Source organism: Neoarius graeffei, chromosome 4 (assembly GCF_027579695.1).
Source record: "Neoarius graeffei isolate fNeoGra1 chromosome 4, fNeoGra1.pri, whole genome shotgun sequence".
NCBI classification, from domain to species: domain Eukaryota; kingdom Metazoa; phylum Chordata; class Actinopteri; order Siluriformes; family Ariidae; genus Neoarius; species Neoarius graeffei.
Window position 1 is genome coordinate 109,518,762 of NC_083572.1, and position 21,505 is coordinate 109,540,266.

At 42.8% G+C, this 21,505-nt stretch overlaps 1 protein-coding gene across 1 annotated transcript in view; it reads right to left on the bottom strand.

Moving 5' to 3' along the window:
- Window positions 1–2,033: 2,033 nt before the first annotated feature.
- Window positions 2,034–21,505, bottom strand: part of rp2 (RP2 activator of ARL3 GTPase) — a 31,131-nt gene continuing 11,659 nt past the window's right edge. The window contains exons 2-5 of the mRNA XM_060920159.1: window positions 15,091–15,759; window positions 8,789–8,903; window positions 4,115–4,200; window positions 2,034–3,563 (exon numbers count right to left, since the gene is read on the bottom strand). Coding sequence (XP_060776142.1) covers window positions 3,480–3,563; window positions 4,115–4,200; window positions 8,789–8,903; window positions 15,091–15,759 — 954 coding nt within the window. The 3' untranslated portion in view covers window positions 2,034–3,479. The remainder of the gene's footprint in view (window positions 3,564–4,114; window positions 4,201–8,788; window positions 8,904–15,090; window positions 15,760–21,505) is intronic.

The following is a 21,505-nucleotide window of genomic DNA, read 5'->3' on the forward strand; positions in this document are numbered from 1 at the left end:
TTCTCACTCCTCATCAAACTCCCCGTTTACTAAACCCGCCATTCTCACTCCTCATCAAACTCCCCGTCCTCACTACACCCACCATTCTCACTCCTCATCAAACTCCCCGTTTACTAAACCCGCCGTTCTCACTCCTCATCAAACTCCCCGTTTACTAAACTCGCCATTCTCACTCCTCATCAAACTCCCCGTTTACTAAACCCGCCATTCTCACTCCTCATCAAACCCCCCGTCCTCACTACACCCGCCATTCTCACTCCTCATCAAACCCCCCGTCCTCACTACACCCGCCATTCTCACTCCTCATCAAACTCCCCGTTTACTAAACCCGCCATTCTCACTCCTCATCAAACTCCCCGTTTACTAAACCCGCCATTCTCACTCCTCATCAAACTCCCCGTTTACTAAACCCGCCATTCTCACTCCTCATCAAACTCCCCGTCCTCACTACACCCACCATTCTCACTCCTCATCAAACTCCCCGTTTACTAAACCCGCCGTTCTCACTCCTCATCAAACTCCCCGTTTACTAAACCCGCCATTCTCACTCATCAAACCCCCCGTCCTCACTACACCCGCCATTCTCACTCCTCATCAAACTCCCCGTCCTCACTACACCCGCCATTCTCACTCCTCATCAAACTCCCCGTTTACTAAACCCGCCATTCTCACTCCTCATCAAACCCCCCGTCCTCACTACACCCGCCATTCTCACTCATCAAACTCCCCGTCCTCACTACACCCACCATTCTCACTCCTCATCAAACTCCCCGTTTACTAAACCCGCCATTCTCACTCCTCATCAAACCCCCCGTCCTCACTACACCCGCCATTCTCACTCCTCATCAAACTCCCCGTCCTCACTAAACCCGCCATTTACTCCCCTCATCAAACTCCCCGTCCTCACTAAACCTGCCATTTACTCCCCATCCTCACTCAGACACAGGCACACTAAACCTGCCATTTTCTCCACTCATCAAACTCCCCATCCTCACTCGGGCACAGGCACACTAAACCCACCATTTTCTCCACTCAACAAACTCCCCATCCTCACTTGGGTACAGGCACACTAAACCTGCCATTTTCTCCACTCATCAAACTCCCCATTCTCACCTTACACGCACTAAACCCGCCATTTTATCCACTCATCAAACTCCCCGTCCTCCCTAAACCCGCCATTTTATCCACTCATCAAACTCCCCATCCTCATGGGCGTACTAAACCCACCATTTTATCCACTCCAACTCCCTGTCCTCACTCGCACACTGAACCCGCCATTTCCTCCACTCATCAAACTCCCCATCCTCACTCAGGCACAGGCACACTAAACCCGCCATTTCTCCACTCATCAAACTCCCCGTCCTCGCTAAACCCACCATTTACTCCCCGTCCTCACTTGCGTACTAAACCCGCCATTTTCTCCACTCATCAAACTCCCCATCCTCACCCGGGCACAGGCACACTAAACCCGCCATTTTCTCCACTCATCAGACTACCCGTTTTCACCTTACACACACACTAAACCCACCATTTTATCCACTCATCAAACTCAAATTATTTACTCAATTTACTCAAATTATTAACTTATTTAAATTTACTTTATTCTTTTTTTCAGACGATTTTATCTTCTACTTTTAGACATGCTTACTACTTCTCTGATTCAGGAGCTTGGTAGCAAATTTGAATTTCCCTCCCAGGGTTAATAAAGTAAATCTGATTCTGACTTTAAAAAAAAAAAACAACCCCACCCCACCAGTGGCCTAAACCCTACATTTTCATTCATGAAAAACCCATCTCTCTCTCTCTCACACACACACACACCAAACTCCCAGTTCTCTCTCTCTCACACCCCATTTACTTACACACACACACACACACACACACACACACAAAAACATTCCCCCCTTCTCGGTCTCTCAAACTCTCCATTCACCCACTAACCCTAGCATGCATCCATCCAACTAATAATGGCGATAGTAAAACAGTATAGTTTAAAAAAAATTATAATAAAATAATAATACATTTCACCCAGGAAAAATCAGTGTACATTCATTTCTACAAAACTGCCTCATACAATCAAGAACCAATAAAACATACAAAAGTATGTTAAAATATTACAGTATGTTTTTCTGTCTATACAAAAACTGAGCTTGGTCACAGAAGTAAAAGATTGTTTTCAGTATAAAAAGTGGGGATGTAAAAGAGACAGCTTTACAGAACAGTACATTCAGGGACATCAGATTGGCAACACATCAGCTTTAGATATTCATTTCTATAAATAAGTCAGATTGGTCCACTTTAAAAAAAAATAAAATCCAGCAAAGTACAGAAAAAGGACAACATGATTGTCATTTAAAAAAAAAAAAAAAACACGGTTCTTACAAGTATAATTCCTGATTTACAAACGATATGTAGCATATATACACAGCAACCAACGAGTTCGACCTGCACTTACAGATAAATAAAATATCTACATGCTAACTTATTTTCAGCACGACTGACAAAGCAACGACATTCATAGTTTTTTTTTTTTTTCACGGTCACAAAATGAAAACAAGTCAAGAAAACAGAAAAAGCAGCAGAACATCTAAAAAAAAAACCTGCCAAAAAAAAGTAACATTTAGCAGCATAAAATAAAATGTAAAAAAAAAAAATAAAAGTTGTTGTTTCAACCAGGGGTTAGCAAAGATTTTGTATACAGACAGCCATTTTGAGCTTTAAAAAAAGGACATGCTCAGTACAGATTTAATTTTATGAACCAAATCTAAATATTTAAACATCGACTCCTTGACCAATTTGCCTGTTTACTGGAAGGACTAAGTGTTTCCTTTCCACGGATTATTCATTCAGGCGAGATCTCGGAAATTACACTCGGATCCGAGTGTGATTTCTGAGGTGGTCCGAGTGAACTCCGTTGAGAAAGTGGATCAAACACGCTGTGTGTATCGTGTGACAGAGAAAATAATATCTGGACATGATGCATAAAAAGTTTAAAACTAATTATTTTGATAATCTCCTAGTCATTTCTTTAGCGCTGGCTCCATATTCTCCGTGCTCGGGCGACTCTTGTGATCTCTCCGTGCACTTGGTAAAGGTTTTTCATTTATCTCCCCCCTGTCACGAGGACGTTTTAAGCTCGATACACAAGCAGTGATTCATTTCATTATGTGCAGCGTGAAATGATACCAAAAGAATCAACTTCGCTACGATTCAGATTCAGTTACTGTGGGTTGTGTTTCATTCCAGACTAAAATAATTATAATAAATAGAATCATTTTGATAATTCTGGGTCTTGATTTCCACCACTCTGACCTCCTGACCACTAGGGGTCCCCAGACTCCGCAACTGAGAACTGCGGGTTTATAAAGATTTGCAAGTGGACTCTGCGACTGCTTTATCACTGACAACGAGATCATGAACTCTAGTTCACCTGAACAGAAAGACGTGTCTATTTAAAGTGAATTTGCTTCTGTTTCCGGTCACAGTCCTAACTGCATGTCAGCAAAGTTGAAAAAGTTGTCGATATCCTGTTGAGCTGAATTATTATTCTCGGAAACAAACACCTGTGAATTGGGGGGAAAAAAAGAAAAAAAAAGTGCAGAGTGAAACTTTGACATCCATTTTTTAACCAATAGCTGCATATGATGTCATCATTGTGCGACTGACTCCTCCCCCTCCGAAAAATGCTGTCGGCTTCCTGATTAATCATCATCTATTTTTTGTAATTACTGCATGTTCTTATTTTCTAGCGCTTTCTCCATCATGACGTCAAATCAGATTCTCTGTAAAGTCGCAGTTGTTGAAAATTAATTGGAGTTTACTCACAGGAAATCCGTCATCGAGTGGCATTCCGTTGCACTTTTTCGAGCAGCAAGGACACTCCCAGTTTAACAGCAATCCCAAGAGCGTTCCTTCTTTGGAAAGCTGTATTTCGGAGGGATTTTACACGACCCAGCTAACACTTCAACAACATTTCACCCAACGTTATGAGTTTCAACACAACAGCTTTAGTACCTGGAAGCGGACTGGGGGTAAATTTAGAGTCCGAGGCGCATAGTGATGACATCAGCAAGTTCTGAAATGTTTATTCAGGAACATGACTTTCTGTGGTTACCTTTGTTCCTTTGAACACCTCATTAGCGATGATCCTGCAAGCTTCGACCACACCGTCTCCGTTCAGCTCGAGAGCCACGACGGGACCTTCACACACACACACACGACGTTCAGATTTCCTGTAGTTTTATTATCTGTAGAAAATAAACGCTTCTCCTTTTTATCCTGTGTGTGTATTTTCATTTAATGCGCTTCATGCACTAACTTCATCAGGTACTTCAGAATCTCACCACCCGCTGCACTACACACATCAGCCTAAGGGCTGCAGAACGTTAATTAGCATGAAACTAAAACATCCATCATTCGTAACTGGACACAAGTTTAATGCGCTTAACGAGTTTAACTAGCTGACCATGCCTCGTTAATGTGCTTAACGAGTGTAACTAGCTTACTATGCATTAACGTGCTTAACTAGCATAAGTAGCATAACCAGCTGACATGCATTATTGTGCTTCACTAGCATAATTAGCTGATAATATATTGTTAATGCACTTAACTAGCATAACTAGCTGACCATGCCTTGTTAATGCACTTAACGAGTATAACTAGCTTACTATGCATTAATGTGCTTAACTAGCTGACATACATTATTAACGTACTTAACAAGTGTAACTAGCTAACGACGTACCGTTAATGCGCTTAACTATCTGACCGTGCCTTGTTAATGCGCTCGAGTGTAACTAGCTTACTATGCATTATTAATGTGCTTAACTAGCGTAACTAGCATAACTAGATGACATTGCCTCATTAATGTGCTTAACAAGTAACTAGCTTACAATGCATTAATGTGCTTAACTAGCATAACTAGCTGACCATGCCTTGTTAATGCGCTTAACGAGTGTAACTAGCTTACTATGCATTATTAAAATGTGTGTAACTAGTATAACTAGTGTAACCAGCTGACCATTTGTTAATGCGCTTAACTAGTGTAACTAGCATAACTAGCTGACCATGCATTATTAAGGGTGCTTAACTAGCTGACCATGCCTTGTTAATGCGCTTAACGAGTGTAAATATCTTACTACGCATTAATGTGCTTAACTAGCATAACTAGCTGACCATGCCTTGTTAATGCGCTTAACGAGTGTAACTATCTTACTATGCATTAATGTGCTTAACTAGCTGACCATGCATTATTAATGGTGTAGCTGACCATGCCTTGTTAATGCGCTTAACAAGTGTAACTATCTTACTATGCATTAATGTGCTTAACTAGCATAACTAGATGACATTGCCTCATTAATGTGCTTAACAAGTAACTAGCTTACTATGCATTAATGTGCTTAACTAGCATAACTAGCTGACCATGCCTTGTTAATGCGCTTAACGAATGTAACTAGCTTACTGTGCATTATTAAAATGTGTGTAACTAGTATAACTAGTGTAACCAGCTGACCATTTGTTATTAATGCGCTTAACTAGTGTAACTAGCATAACTAGCTGACCATGCATTATTAAGGGTGTTTTACTAGCTGACCATGCCTTGTTAATGCGCTTAACGAGTGTAAATATCTTACTATGCATTAATGTGCTTAACTAGCATAACTAGCTGACCATGCCTTGTTAATGCGCTTAACGAGTGTAACTATCTTACTATGCATTAATGTACTTAGTGTAACTAGATGACAATGTATCGTTAATGCACTTAACCAGCTGACCGTGCCTTGTTAATGCGCTTAACGAGTGTAAATATCTTACTATGCATTAATGTGCTTAACTAGTATAACTAGCTGACCATGCCTTGTTAATGCGTTTAACGAGTGTAACTATCTTACTATGCATTAACGTGCTTAACTAGCTGACCATGCATTATTAAGGGTGCTTAACTAGCTGACCATGCCTTGTTAATGCACTTAACGAGTGTAACTATCTTACTATGCATTAATGTGCTTAACTAGCATAACTAGATGACATTGCCTCATTAATGTGCTTAACAAGTAACTAGCTTACTATGCATTAATGTGCTTAACTAGCATAACTAGCTGACCATGCCTTGTTAATGCGCTTAACGAATGTAACTAGCTTACTATGCATTATTAAAATGTGTGTAACTAGTATAACCAGCTGACCATTTGTTATTAATGCGCTTAACTAGTGTAACTAGCATAACTAGCTGACCATGCATTATTAAGGGTGCTTAACTAGCTGACCATGTCTTGTTAATGCGCTTAACGAGTGTAAATATCTTACTATGCATTAATGTGCTTAACTAGCATAACTAGCTGACCATGCCTTGTTAATGCGCTTAACGAGTGTAACTAGCTTACTATGCATTAATGTACTTGGTGTAACTAGATGACAATGTATCGTTAATGCACTTAACCAGCTGACCGTGCCTTGTTAATGCGCTTATGTAACTAGCTTACTATGCATTATTAAATGTGCTTAACCAGTATAACTAGAGTAACCAGCTGACCATTCGTTATTAATGCGCTTAACTAGTGTAACTAGCTGATCATGCATTATTAAGGGTGCTTAAGTAGCTGACCATGCCTTGTTAATGCGCTTAATGAGTGTAACTATCTTACTGGGCATTAATGTACTTAGTGTAACTAGCTGACAATGTATCGCTAATGCACTTAACTAGCTGACCGTGCCTTGTTAATGCACTTGTGTAACTAGTTTACTATGCATTATTAAATGTGCTTAACTAGTATAACTAGCATAACCAGCTGACCATTCATTGTTAATGCACTTAACTAGTTGACCATACATTGTTAAATGTGCTTAACTAATATAACTAGTGTAACCAGCTGACCATTCGTTATTAATGCGCTTAACTAGTGTAACTAGCTGATCATGCATTATTAAGGGTGCTTAAGTAGCTGACCATGCCTTGTTAATGCGCTTAATGAATGTAACTATCTTACTGTGCATTAATGTACTTAGTGTAACTAGCTGACAATGTATCGCTAATGCACTTAACTAGCTGACCATGCCTTGTTAATGCGCTTGTGTAACTAGCTAACTATGCATTATTAAATGTGCTTAACTAGTATAACTAGCATAACCAGCTGACCATTCATTGTTAATGCACTTAACTAGTTGACCATACATTGTTAAATGTGCTTAACTAGTATAACTAGTGTAACCAGCTGACCATTCATTATTAATGCGCTTAACTAGTGTAACTAGCTGATCATGCATTATTAAGGGTGCTTAAGTAGCTGACCATGCCTTGTTAATGCGCTTAATGAGTGTAACTATCTTATTGTGCATTAATGTACTTAGTGTAACTAGCTGACAATGTATCACTAATGCACTTAACTAGCTGACCGGGCCTTGTTAATGCGCTTGTGTAACTAGCTTACTATGCATTATTAAATGTGCTTAACTAGTATAACTAGCATAACCAGCTGACCATTAATTGTTAATGCACTTAACTAGTTGACCATACATTGTTAAATGTGCTTAACTAGTATAACTAGTGCAACTAGCTGACCATTCGTTATCAATGCGCTTAACTAGTGTAACTAGCATAACGAGCTGACCATGCCTTGTTAATGTGTTGAACGAGTGTAACTAGCTTACTATGCATTATTAATGTGCATAACTAATGTAACTAGCTGACCATACATTGTTAAATGTACTTAACTAGCATAGCCAGTGTAACCAGCTGACCAAGTCTTATTAACGCGTTTAACTAGCATAACTCGCTTACCATGCTTTGTTAATGCGCTTGACTAGTGTAACGAGCCGACCATGTGTTATAACGTAAGGAGTGATTACGGTTTTAACACCAGGCCACTATCGAGGGCTTTATTCACGCAAGATCAAGGTTAGAAATAGATAAATAGCATACAAATAATTACACAAATATGATAAACAGACGACATTTTAAATAGTGAAAAAGGGTTTACAAGTATAACATATTCCATATCGAGCCAGTTACACACACATCTCTACGAGAGGTCTCAAATTTATTACGGATAAAGAAATCGTGTAAAATTGTGCGTGTAAGGAATAAAACACTGTTGTGCAGTTTCAGGGAAATAATAAAGGACAGGATGGTGTGATGAAGCGAGTGGAGTGACACACCGCTCCACACTCAAGTTGATCGCTTTTCTAAAACAGCACATCCGGAAGTGTTTTATTCCTCTTACGCAACAGCGATTTGCCAACGATTACAAGAAGAAGCCCCGTGTGTAAACTCCTCCGTCCTGAAGATGCCGTCAGACCATTCAGAGTCACAGCTCCACTGATCTACAGCACTGACACTGGAGACTCCTTCCATAAGGGTTAAAGAAGCATCAGTGTTACTATAGCAACGATAATGTCTGTCTTTCTTAAAAACAAACATGTTAATAATAAACATACAAACCTGTTGTCCACTTTACAGCCGGAAGGAAGTACAAAAATACCCCCAGACCTTCCGACCAATCAGAATGGAGAATTCACCTGTACTGTGGTAGAACGATGATATATTTAGCCATTATCTGTCTTTTTCGGACGGTTTCGTTTTTAAGCCTTAAAACTGATGACTCAAATGTACCCATGTGCTCAAACCACAACTTCCTGTCGCTCTGCTTCTTAACATGCCTTTAAAAGTAGGTGTGACGCGACACTCCGCTTAAAAACGACCTCAGGTTTGAAGCATCCTGGTTTAAACCGCATCGTTATTTGAGAAATTCGATGGTGTGATTGTAAACACGTCGACTCAGAGGACGCCCCTGACCTTTAGCCGTCCACTCGGTGAGCTCCTCTGCGCTGTTCTGGAAAACCCTGTTGACGTCTTCAGGGCGCATGGACACCTCTTTGGTCTGGATCAGGACGAAGCCCTTGGCAGTCGCCTGCACATACAAATTCAATGAATTTATGTATATTCATGTGACGTGAGAAATCTGGAGTAATCTCTTAAAACTGGGTTTGATTTTGGTTCCCTGTTGGAAAAAAAAAAAAAATCTCAGTGTTGTGCATTTACAGGAAAATAATCAACAACGGGCTTGCGTGATAACGCAGTGTTACTGGATCCATCTGATTTTATTCCTCTTCTACCGGAGCGAAACATCTGCCAATGACCAGGGTACATATTTATAACTTAAAGAACTTATTATACATACATACAGAGCCCATCCACAATTATTGGCACCCCTGGAAATGATCGTGAGCGCAATGTAACTGAACTGAAGCACGTTTCCCTATTTTTTAGTTGACTGGCGCGTGAAGGAACTTTCAAGCTGTAATCCAAGACTTCCTGATCAACTGGGGAACAAATATGAGGTGACACAGAGGCCAAATTCCCTCAACATCAACATGGGAAAGATAAGTGAACACACAAACCAAATGGAGACGTGTGTTGACCTTCATGAGTCAGGAGATGGTTATAAAAAACAGCTACTCACCTGAAAATGTCCATTTCTACTGTTAGGGCACCAACAGGAACCGGAACTGGTACAAACTCTCCTGGAAGAGGACCCAAGTTTATTTTGCTCTCATGTACAGTGAAGAGGACGGTAAGGGAGGCAAAAATAAATCCCCAAGGATCACTGGTGGTGAATTACATGATGAAACGGTAAAACCTCATGGTTTCCAAGTCTCCAAAACCACCATCAGACTCCACCTCCACACCAACAGATTATTTAGAAGGTTCCAGAAAAAAAAAGCCTTCATCAGTTAACTACAAACGTAAGCACCTGACGCAGCTTTGACCGGAACAGTCTTCTCTGGTCTGATGGACTAAAAATGGACCTTTTTTTTTTTTTTTTAAATAAACACTCGCGGTGGGTTTGGTGTAAAAAGAAGGATGGCGATCATGAAAAGAACCCGATCCCAACTGTAAAATATGGTGGACGTTCTGTGATGTTTTGGGGCTGTTTTTCCTCCAAAGACCCTGGAAACCTTGTTCAGGTCCATGGAATCATGGACTCCATGAAACACCAGGACGTTTTAAATCAATGTCTGTCTGCCTCTGAAAGGAAACTCAAACTGTCTCGTCACTGGATCTTCCAGCAGGACAATGATCCGAAGCAGATGTCCAAATCCAAATCAACACAAAAACGGTTCACTGAGAATCACAGAGTCAAGCTTCTGCCCTGGCCATCTCAGTCCCCTGAGCTGAACCCCAGGAGAGCACAAGAGAGGGTCGAGGACCCTGGATGATCTGGAGAGATTGTGTAAAGAGGAACGGGCTCAGATGGCCTGCTCTGGATCTCCAACCTTATAAAATGTTACAGGAGAGACTCCGTGTAAAGGGAGGATGTACAGAGTATTATGCAGGGGTGCCAATAATAATGGCGCGTTTTGTTTTTTGTTTTGAAAACCTATTTCTTGATCAGAGAGTTGTTTTTCATCTAAATAAACTGTTGGATTTTGCTCAGTGTGAGATGAAGCGACTTCACCAAAAGGCGGATTTTTTTCCCCTAACCCTTTTTATTAATCTTTACTGGGGTGCCAATAATTATGGAGCGCAATCTATATATATTTAATGTTCCATGGAACAACTCAGTTCCCATTCTCACTTCTGTTACAGAAAGTTTAGACACCAAAGACTTCCCTCACCAGCTTCTTATTCTGTTCCTGAGAAGCCGCAATGAGTCAGAAAATGCGCCCAAAAGTATGCGCACCCCAACCATCACGCCTATAACGTGGCACTTTTTGCCACAAAGATGCAACATACGAGTGTGATCAAACTTTTAGCCATAAATTACTGAGTTAATAACTGATTAAAAATCCTGACATTAAAAAAAAAAAAAAACCACCAGATGATTTTAGTATTTTATCACGCAGCCTATTTCTCATGAGGAGTAAAACCAGCTTTATATTTGGATACTGAAATCATTGCTGTAAGTTTCCCCTTTTGATGAAAGCTTCCTGTTTGTAAAAAAAAAATTGATTTCCCTCCTACAATGAAACGTTAATTCTTGTTTTTGGGTCCCATTGTGTATTGGTTCCTCCTCCCAGCTTCTAAACCAGTCCAAGTGTGAAGTGTTTTACACACATACGTACGAACGATGCAAAACAGGTGAGGAGCAACATGACAGACAGACGCACACGAACAGCACGTCGTATTCAGTCTGTACGCAATCCTGAGCTTTATTCAAGCAGGAAAACGGAAATAAACGGCTCATTTTTCACCCACCCACACCGGCCACTTTAACAGGAACTTCCTGTTGATTCTAAGATGCCTGATCTTGGCTGCAGGAACCCAACGTGCTTTTCTGTTTTCTCTTGCATGCCGAGATACTTTTCTGCTCACCATGGTTGTAAAGAGTGATTATACGAGCTACTATATCCTTCCGGGGGGGGGCGTCCCCTCAAACCCACTTGAATCTGTTCATTTCCCTCTGACCTTCTCTTCTCAACAAGGTGTTTGTTTCCACCCACAGAACTCTCATTCGAGGTTTTGTTTTTCACACCATTCTGCGTTGACACTGTTGTGTGTGAAAACCCTCAAGAGAAGATCAGCAGTTTCTGAAATACCCAAATGAGTCAGTCCATCTGACTCAAACCAACACCCATACCACAGTGAAAGAAAGTCACACTTCACTGTGAGATCACAATTTCAGGCTTTCGTCTAAACCGGGGAACAGGGGCGCTGCGCCCTCTTACTGAAATGCCGACTGAACCCCAAGTCACACTTAGGCCATGCACTTATATCAGACCTGGGCATTTTACGGCCCGCGGGCCGCATCCGGCCCTTTGGTTCATTCTGACCGGCCCGCGTAAGGTTAATGAGAAATTACAAAATAAACGTATTTTCTAATTTTACCTCATGCATGGACTGAATGTGCATTGCTTTTATTTTGAAGTTGTGTTCAAGAAAAACGCAATGCGCGCGACATGAACATGACATGAAATCCCACGAAACCTAATCCCGCGATAACTACTTCCGTAATTTGTCCAGACCAACCACAAACTTGTACGTCATCCTTCAAACGGTCCAGCCAATCACATCGTGTGACGTCACCAGCAGGCGCCGGAGCCGATCTCCGGCGAAAAGCACCAAATGAGGTGATTAAACTACAAATGTGGGCATCATTATTATAATATCATGTATCTTGTTTGATATTTGGAGTAGAAAGACAATATTGTGATGTCTTTATTGTGTTTTGGGGTGAATGTGACTGAAAAAAAAAAAATGGTACAAACGTTGACATTTTGTTAAGCATCGTTTTGGGAAATTTGATTGAATAAATGACATTTTTTGTAAGGCAGCCTTGTTTTTTCCATACTCTTACCAGTCTTAGCAGCTTGTAAAAATAAATGTTATTTACTGCTTTATATAAAGAAATACAATTAATATTATGCAGAATTTAGTTCAGCCTTTTGGTCCAGTGGCCCGCCACAAAATTTTCTGTTTCTCATGTGGCCCTATGGAAAAAATAATTGCCCACCCCTGACTTATATGCTACTGCACAACATGCAATCTTTCTCAAAACGATCTTTTCTCTGTGAAAACATCCCAGCAACACCACGTGACAATGTGTCTGATCATCAAATACGTTATAATTACTCCAAAAATATTCCAATCATAGTAGATACACCGCCAGATAGTCCAAAAACAATCCGAATTGGCGTTTTCCAGACTGAGGCGCCATGTTGTTTGCTTATCGCGGCTGCTCTCGCGAGATTTGACATGGGTTACATACAAAGTCAGCTGACTTGTAGAGCGAGGTTTCTTGAGACTGAATGACCTTTCACCCACCGGCGCGGGAGCTTTTGACAGAAGTAGTTCGCGAGTTGTTTTTGTTGACACTTGGGCATTTAAAGATGTCGTCCCGCGGCACGAAACGTAAGAAAGCCAAAGACAGTCCGGGGCAGAAGAAGATTACTTCTTTCTTTTTCAATGTTGACAATTTGTTAAAATTTCCCTCTCAGATAGTCTCAGAATGTCCCATTGTAGCCTCAATTTTTCAAAGCCTTCGCACGGCGGAGGGGGGGACGGACGACCGGCACCCCCCGCCCACTCCCTCGCCATGGTGAGCGCCCTCATACTAAATTTTTCTAGAAAAACCCCTGCAATTTTTCCCATTCTGATGTTTGAACATTAACTGAAGCTCTTGATCTGTACGGTATCTGCGGGATTTGATGCATCAAAGGATCGGCTGATTAGAGAACTAGGGAACAAAAAAGAGAAAAAAAACCAGCAGGTGGATGGGTGGGTGTTCCTAATATAAAGCAGCTGGTGAATGTATATATGCAGAGCCCCCCCCCCACTAAATTACACTAATTGTAATGAATGGTCTCTCTCTCTCTCTTTCGCTCTCTCTCTCTCTGGGTGTGATAAACGGAGGAAATTGATTTCATTTCCCAGGGTGGCTCATTTAAACAGAAGACGACAAACATAACATGACTTCAGCCTTTTTTTTTCCCTTAAATAGCTTTAGGCACATTTTACCAAAGAACTAAAGGGAAGTTCAAGAAGTTCCAGAGGAAGACGGACCATGTGATCATAAAAGTCAAAGACACAGCTGAGAATTAAGAGGAAAGTCGACGTGTTCAATAAATCAGGGACGAAGAGCATCATCCAGAACACTGAATGAAAAAACAAACACAATATATTATTGGCATTAATTAAAGAACATGAGATGAGACAAACAAACCTGCTTTTTCTATCCACATTCACTGGATATGAGCAATCGCACGCTCTGCGACTAGGATATCAGCTCATATACCGCAAGTGGAGAAAAACAAAATGGCGGCGCGTACTGTTGAACCGATATCGCGTTTTTCACGAATTGCTCCTGTCATTTTGCCGGCTTGTTTACATTCTAAGTGGAAATGATTTTGTCGGACATTTTGTACAAAGGTTTTATTGATTGAATTTGAAAAAAAATTTTTTTTAAAAATGCTCCGTTTCTCAAAATCCAGTGAATATGGAGAGAATAAAACAGTTATTCCACTCAATTTCGTCCGACATGGACATACATGTCAACCTATACGGAATGTCCGTATTTTATACAGATTTGATTCAATAAACGCAGTATACGGGCATACAAATAAAGTTATACGGATTCTTTAAAAAAACTTCAATATTTATTTAGAGCTATAATCAATTCCCACGATGATAAAAGAGCGCATAACATTTACAAACGTACCGTACACCACAGAAAGCCAGTAAAGAGTCTTATGAAATCGCGCGTTATCTTGTGGTAGCGAGACTTCGTTCCACTTCTGATCATGTGCACACCGCATTGTGAGAATCCCGCCAACCGGGAAGTAACATTTTGTTTGAAGCGCGTATTTCCACCTGAGCGACTTTCACTAGCGACTGAAAAGATTCTGAATGGGCACTCCGGCAAGATCAACACAGACACTTGCTGTGACATGCAGCCTCGTGAGGTATTGGTGCAGAGCGCTAAAAAAGCTGTCATGGAGTACAATTCAGAACATTAGAGTGGCGCTTTGTGTTTTTGTCGAACATTGGAGCTTTGTATTCATTCTGAAGGTTTATTGTTATTAATATTGAATAAAAAGTAACTGGGATATATCATTGTTAATTATCATTCAAATTTTAGGTAAATTATTTTAATTCGCATCTTATACGGATTTTATAAGGGAAATATGGGTTTTGGAGGTTGGTTATACAGGTCTGATTGACCAAAGGTTGACATGTATGCATGGATTAGCGCCATCAGCTCATGTACGACTCGATTTCATGAAATAATTTATTCGTTGTTAAGAAAAGAAATGGCGGTGTGTAAACGGAGGCTGGGCGGTTTGTATGCGCAAAGCCGTAAACAAACGCCTCAGATGACGGAAGATTTACCACTCGTCGATTTTATTAAATATTTCCGTTGGTATCGAAGTGAGTCAAACTAACCTCCATTTCTGTTTTTCAATCTTTACCCTGACTGTTCATTTCGTGCACCCAGCTTGACCTTTTATGGAGTTTTGTGGGCGTCACTAAATGCAAATGAGCCACACCGAGAATGGGGTTTTTTCTTACGCAAACATTCACGCACAGATCGATAAATGATTTTAACAATAAAGTAAATTTCAGCACAATAAACGGCAGTGTCTCTGTGCGCCTCCTACCTCGTCGATGAGCTTCCGAGCGTTCGCCGTGGTGTAATCTCCAGCGAAGAAGATGAACAGACACGACTCCTCGCTCTCCTTTCTCCTCCCTCCTTTAGTCAACGGGACGATGCTGCGGTTCTTATCCGCGGACACGCGGACGCCCTTAAACTCCGACTCGGGATCAGGAAGAGGAACGTGCTCCAACACGGTGGTGTCCTCGGACATGAGACTCCAGTTGTTCTCTCCTGAAATGGGTGTGAAGTCGTGTATGTTGCTCCAGTTGTTGTTGAAGATGCTCAGCCCCGCATCCTTGAAGTGGAAGGCCAGCTCGGGATAATAGTACTGAAAGCAGCCGAACTTCATGCCTGTCGAAGACTCGATGATGGGCTGCGTGGCACAGCACAGAAACACGTCCATTTTCTTGCAGTCCCTCGTGCGGAATTGTTGGCACGCCACCACGCACTTAACGTCTCTGCAGTTCCGGAAGAAGACGCTGCCTTTGACGGGGCCGAGCACGATGCGGCAGTTGACGCAGTCGTCGATGGTGACCGTCGCCGAGTGGTCGAACACGTAGATGTTGCAGTTCTCGCATTCTTGGATGACGAACTGCTGACCGTTTAGTTTTTCAGGCAGACGGCCATCGGTGACGTCCTTCAAACCGCTCAGCGTGAAGTCTTTAGGATCGACCTGCAAGACAAGACCGAGATACAGTCAGAACATCGTTGACGTTTTATTGCTTGGCCTTTTAAACATGGTTTCGGCAAGAGATAAAAGGAGCAAATGAGAATGTGTGAAACTAATCCAGTCCGAATAAGGCTTAAATTTGGGGTCAGGGTCACGTATTTTCCCCGTGAACCTGCCATCATGGTCTGTCTTCTTCAACGAGTCAAACGAGGGATGACAAACCCCTGCAGAACGCCGCTCAGAGATTAAAGAGAGTCACTGTTGCTTTTATGAGAAGAGGAGAGGAGGGAGCAGCTGCCACCCTGGCAATAAACCACACCGCTCTGAATCAGACCCCAAACCCCAAATCTGAGACGCGGGTTACTCCTGTGCAACGGTGAACCAAGGAACAAATCAGTGCCGAGTTTCCTAAAAGCATCGTAGCACAAAGATCATCGGTAAATGGTAGAGCGAGCAGCACAATCAACACTCTCTCTCCTACTTAAGATGCTCTTAGTATTAAGAGGCTTTTGGGAAACCCACCCCAGATAGATACTGTACAAACCATATCCTATAATAATAATAATAATAATTTCAGCGCATCTTGCATCGAGTGCTTGTGTAATAAATTGACATACGTGTTTGGTAATATTCTTAAAATTTTACATGATCTATTTAAAGCTTTGCCAGATGTTTAGCTTCATAACTGATGGTAGTTCGGTGCAGAAGCAGTTCGTTGTAATCGTTCCTTTTCTTCTTGCACATTAGGAGCCTTTCAAACACGACATATTTTATGAAATCTGGCAGATGTAGAAGATATTCTCAGCTGCCTACACGACAATTTTTGGTTCATGAGATTTCGCGCCACCAGCAAAGCAAACGGTCACTTCCAATTCGGGGGAAGGGAAAAAAAAAAACCCTGATTTTCGATATGCAGGATGATTCATCTGTAACGCGTAAACGAATTTGCCGGTGACATCACCAAGCAGAAAGTGAGGCAATACTTCAGCAACAGCTCGACATAGTGCCATCACACTTCCTTCAGAAAGAGAAACGGTTCTTCTAGATGTTCTCCATTTTATGCAGAAAGTGCTTCGACCCTTAACTGCTGCTCGAAGCTTTAATTCTTTATTTCTGGGACGCACTGTTCATCTGTTAATCCGACACCAGTTAGCCCCTCCCCCCGCAACCTTACCTTTAATCCGACATTAACGCCTGTCTGCCTGTCATGTAAAATCATGCAAGTCTTCATTAGACTAACATGGTCACAAATAAACAGATGAAAATGATGGTGGTGGTGGTGGTGGTGTGTGAACGGGCGTGGTCGACACGAGCCAGATTAAAACACTACCTGAGATGTGGTTGGAGAAATTTGCATGACTTTTTATTTATTTCATTTTTTTTAAAATGAGGATAAAAATGACACTTTAGATTTGGTGTGATTTTAAAAGGTGTATTTGGTAAGATTACTTAAAAAAAATAAAAAAAAAATTCAAGATTGAGTCTCTCATGGTTAAGCAGGTGGGTTCAATGTTTCCTCCTTGACAGCAAGTGACCTGAAACTAAAGATGTGGATCATCACCACCACCAGGTACAGATCTCGACGAACGAACGAACGAACAAACAATCGGATAGGTTGAAGATACAAATGAAGCAACTACTACTGTGACATGTAGTGGATGTTCATTATGTCTATATATTACAGATATTTTAAGTTCGTTTCTTAGACAAGGATATTTTTTAAGCTTGTTACCTCGTTAACAGTTTCGGCGAGAATCTCCCGCCTTCTTCAGAAACAGTCACCAGATGTCGAGTGGTGACGTGCCTTATCAGCTGATGTTGCGTTATGGAGGCGTGAACGTCCCGCCCAATTTGACAGGTAGTTCACGCCTCCTGCTGTCAGGTCGCTCCTCCAGGACGGCGCTCCAGGTGTGCGACAGCGCGTACGCTCCCTCCCTTGTTCATCGTCCTCTGCGCCCGCTTACGTATCTCCACTGCCTCTAAAATCCAACGCTGGTATCTATTCTCTTCAGCGCGAATGACTCTGGCCTCTTCCCAATTCATTATATGATTTTGTCGTTTGCAGTGGTCTGAAATGGCTGATTTTAGGTTTTCTTGGTTTGCTTTTTCTTTTTCGGATCTTGTGAGTCTTTTTGTTGTTTCAAAATCATATAATGAATTGGGAAGAGGCCAGAGTCATTCGCGCTGAAGAAAATAGATACCAGCGTTGGATTTTAGAGGCAGTGGAGATACGTAAGCGGGCGCAGAGGACGATGAACCGGGATGACGGAGCGTATGCGCTGTCGCACACCTGGAGCACCATCCTGGAGGAGCGACCTGACAGCAGGAGGCGTGAACTACCTGTCAAATTGGGCGGGACGTTCACGTCTCCGTAACGCAACATCAGCTGATAAGGCACGTCACCACTCGACAGCTGGTGACTGTTTCTGAAGAAGGCGGGAGATTCTCGCCGAAACTGTTAACGAGCTTAAAAAATCCTTGTCTAAGAAACGAACTTAAAATATACTACTGTGACATATGTTCGTATCACGACGCAGCGAGATTGGACACGACTTGATTCATCACAGTATGACGCGAAGCAATTCAATCTAGTACTGATAGTTTGATATTTTCCCTTCGGTTCTTCTTAAGCCTCGGTCACAACCGGCCGTACGTGCTCCTACGGCCGGTCTACGTGCAAAAAACGCAAGAAACGCACGGAGGGCGCACGTGAAACGCACGGAGGGTGCGCGTGTGACGTGCTGATTTTCGAGCCGTAGACTGGCCGCAGAGGTTCTTTGTCATGTCAAACAAACTCTACGGGCGCTTACGTTTTTTTCAGGCTGCAAGACAAACTTACAGCCAACGTGCGTCTTTCTCCACGAACAAAAAAAAAAAACGAGTGAGTGAGTTCACGAGTGAGGGAAGGATGGAGCGTGAGATCGACAGGCGGATCGGTGCAGCCTCCGCAGTGATGCGGTCGCTTTACCGGTCCGTCGTGGTGAAGAAGGAGCTGAGCCAAAAGGCGAAGCTCTCAATTTACCGGTCGATCTACGTTCCGACTCTCACCTATGGTCATGAGCTTTGGGTAATGACAGAAAGAACAAGATCGCGGATACAAGCGGCCGAAATGAGTTTCCTTCGCAGGGTGGCTGGGCGCTCCCTTAGAGATAGGGTGAGAAGCACAGTCACTCGGGAGGAGCTCGGAGTAGAGCCGCTGCTCCTCCACATCGAGAGGAATCAGCTGAGGTGGCTCGGGCATCTTTTTCGGATGCCTCCTGGACGCCTCCCTGGGGAGGTGTTCCAGGCATGTCCCCCCGGGGAAGACCCAGGACACGCTGGAGGGACTATGTCTCTCGGCTGGTCTGGGAACGCCTACCGAGGAGTTCTTCCCGAGGAGCTGGCCGAGGTGTCTGGGGAAAGGGAAGTTTGGGCTTCCATGCTTAGACTGCTGCCTCCGCGACCCGGTCCCGGATAAGCGGAAGAAGACGAGACGAGACGAGACAAAAAAAAAATGCAGTGATTTGGGAAACGCCAAAAATCGCACGGCCAAAAAATCGTACGTCTGGTTGTGACCTAGGCTTTAAGCAGAAAAAAATAATCAGAATTTACGATGCACAGATGTTAGAAATGACATATCCCAAGTTCTTCATGTGTGACCACGTGACACGTATGCATCCACCGCCATGTTGGATGATCTACAAATCCAAAACGCCGTCTCGTGCGAACAATAATTCTGATGCATATCCAACTTTCTTGAAATATTATGATTCTCTGGAGTCGTTTGCCAAGTCAGGAGTCTGAGAAAGTTGAAATTTGTGGCTTGTATATTTGTACATGTTAAAACCATGTGATTATACAGAGGATTGAGCTTCAGTACCACTGAGTACCCTGATATCAGTGTGAACCATCTCGCACTACAAACCTCACGGACAGCCAACGCAAAAACGAAGGCTTAGAAGAGCCGAGATGCCTACAATCTATTTATGTCTGGATGGGTTGGTTGGTTGGTCGTCTTCTTAAAACAATTAAAAGATAACCAAGTGCTTATTTATGCTCATGTAAACCATTCTCAACCATCTCGAGAAACACCGCCCAAAAGTTCAAGTTAATCAGCAGAAAATGTCACTAATTAGCAGTGAACTTTTACCAGACATAACACGGGTATAATTAGCTTTTTCCTCAGTTAAGTCCTTACGATGGAGATTTCTGAACCACGGTGTTCCGTTCCGTTCTCTGGATAGCTCATCTGTTTTGTCGCCGTTTTTAATGATTTTGGGAATTCTTTCTGAAGAAGAATTCCGTTTGTCACGAGTAACATGATTATCGCAATTATATCCCACGCAAAGGAGGTATCGTCTTTCTTCAAAAGGTAAAGAAAGTCACGAAGCATTGCAGCGGCTCATATGCAAAGCACGGCTATCTTGATCGTTATCATCATCATCAGACACGGCGGACTTCCGGTTTGGAAAATAAGTGTGTGATGTCACATGCACACAAAGAATCGTGTCCAGCGTACACTGTGTGCCAGTGCAACTGTGAACTTTTATACCTTCCCTCCTCCCCATCAGCCTGCTTTCACAAACAGTAACCATGAGTCCATGACAGGAGGCTTATACAAACACACACACACGTCCCAGACCTGCAGGCTGTTTTCAGAACAGGTTCTCAGTCATTTAACACATATCTGCTCAGGCCGTGTCCTGACCCATTATTTTTTAACCATGTTTTACGTATCTATGATGTTATTCAGACAAATACATTTTGAAAATTGCTTTTTGCTGCTTTAAACCAACACAGTCACATCCAAAGGCTTAATGTGTTTACCTCCACTGCTTATCTTCTCTTATTAAGGTTCCTTAGGAGACATTATTAGCCCTGTGTTTTGGAGACAAGAGGCCTCATGTCGGTAATTAGCTCCATCTATTTTTAGAAAGCTTAAACAGGTTCGTGTTTTGTCTCTCTCTCTCTCTCTCTGTCTCTGCGTGTGTGTGTGTCTCTGTGTATGTGTGTGTCTGTGTGTGTGTGTCTGTGTGTGTGTGTGCGCGTCTGCCTGTGTGTCTGTCCGTGTGTGTGTCTGTCTCTCTCTCTGTGTGTCTGTCTGCCTGTCTCTCTCTCTGTGTCTGTCTGCCTGTCTCTGTGTGCACGCATGTCTGTCTGTGTCCGCGCGCGCATCTCTCTCTCTCTCTGTCCGTGTGTCTCTGTCTCTCTCTCTCTGCGTGTGTGTCTGTCGCTGTGTGTGCGCGTCTGTCTCCCTCTCTCTCTGTGTATGTCTCTCCGTGTGTGTGTCTGTCTCTCCGTGTGTGTGTGTCTGTCTCCCTGGGTCTCCGTGTGTGTGTGTGTGTGTGTGTGTGTGTGTGTCTGTCTCCCTGGGTCTCCGTGTGTGTGTGTGTCTGTCTCCCTGGTTCTCCGTGTGTGTGTCTCTGTCTCCCTGGGTCTCCGTGTGTGTGTGTGTGTCTGTCTCCCTGGGTCTCCGTGTGTGTGTCTCTGTCTCCCTGGGTCTCCGTGTGTGTGTGTGTGTCTGTCTCCCTGGGTCTCCGTGTGTGTGTCTCTGTCTCCCGGGGTCTCCGTGTGTGTGTGTGTGTGTCTGTCTCCCTGGGTCTCCGTGTGTGTGTGTCTGTCTCCCTGGGTCTCCGTGTGTGTGTGTGTGTGTGTCTGTCTCCCTGGGTCTCCGTGTGTGTGTGTGTGTGTGTCTGTCTCCCTGGGTCTCCGTGTGTGTGTGTGTGTGTCTGTCTCCCTGGGTCTCCGTGTGTGTGTGTGTGTCTGTCTC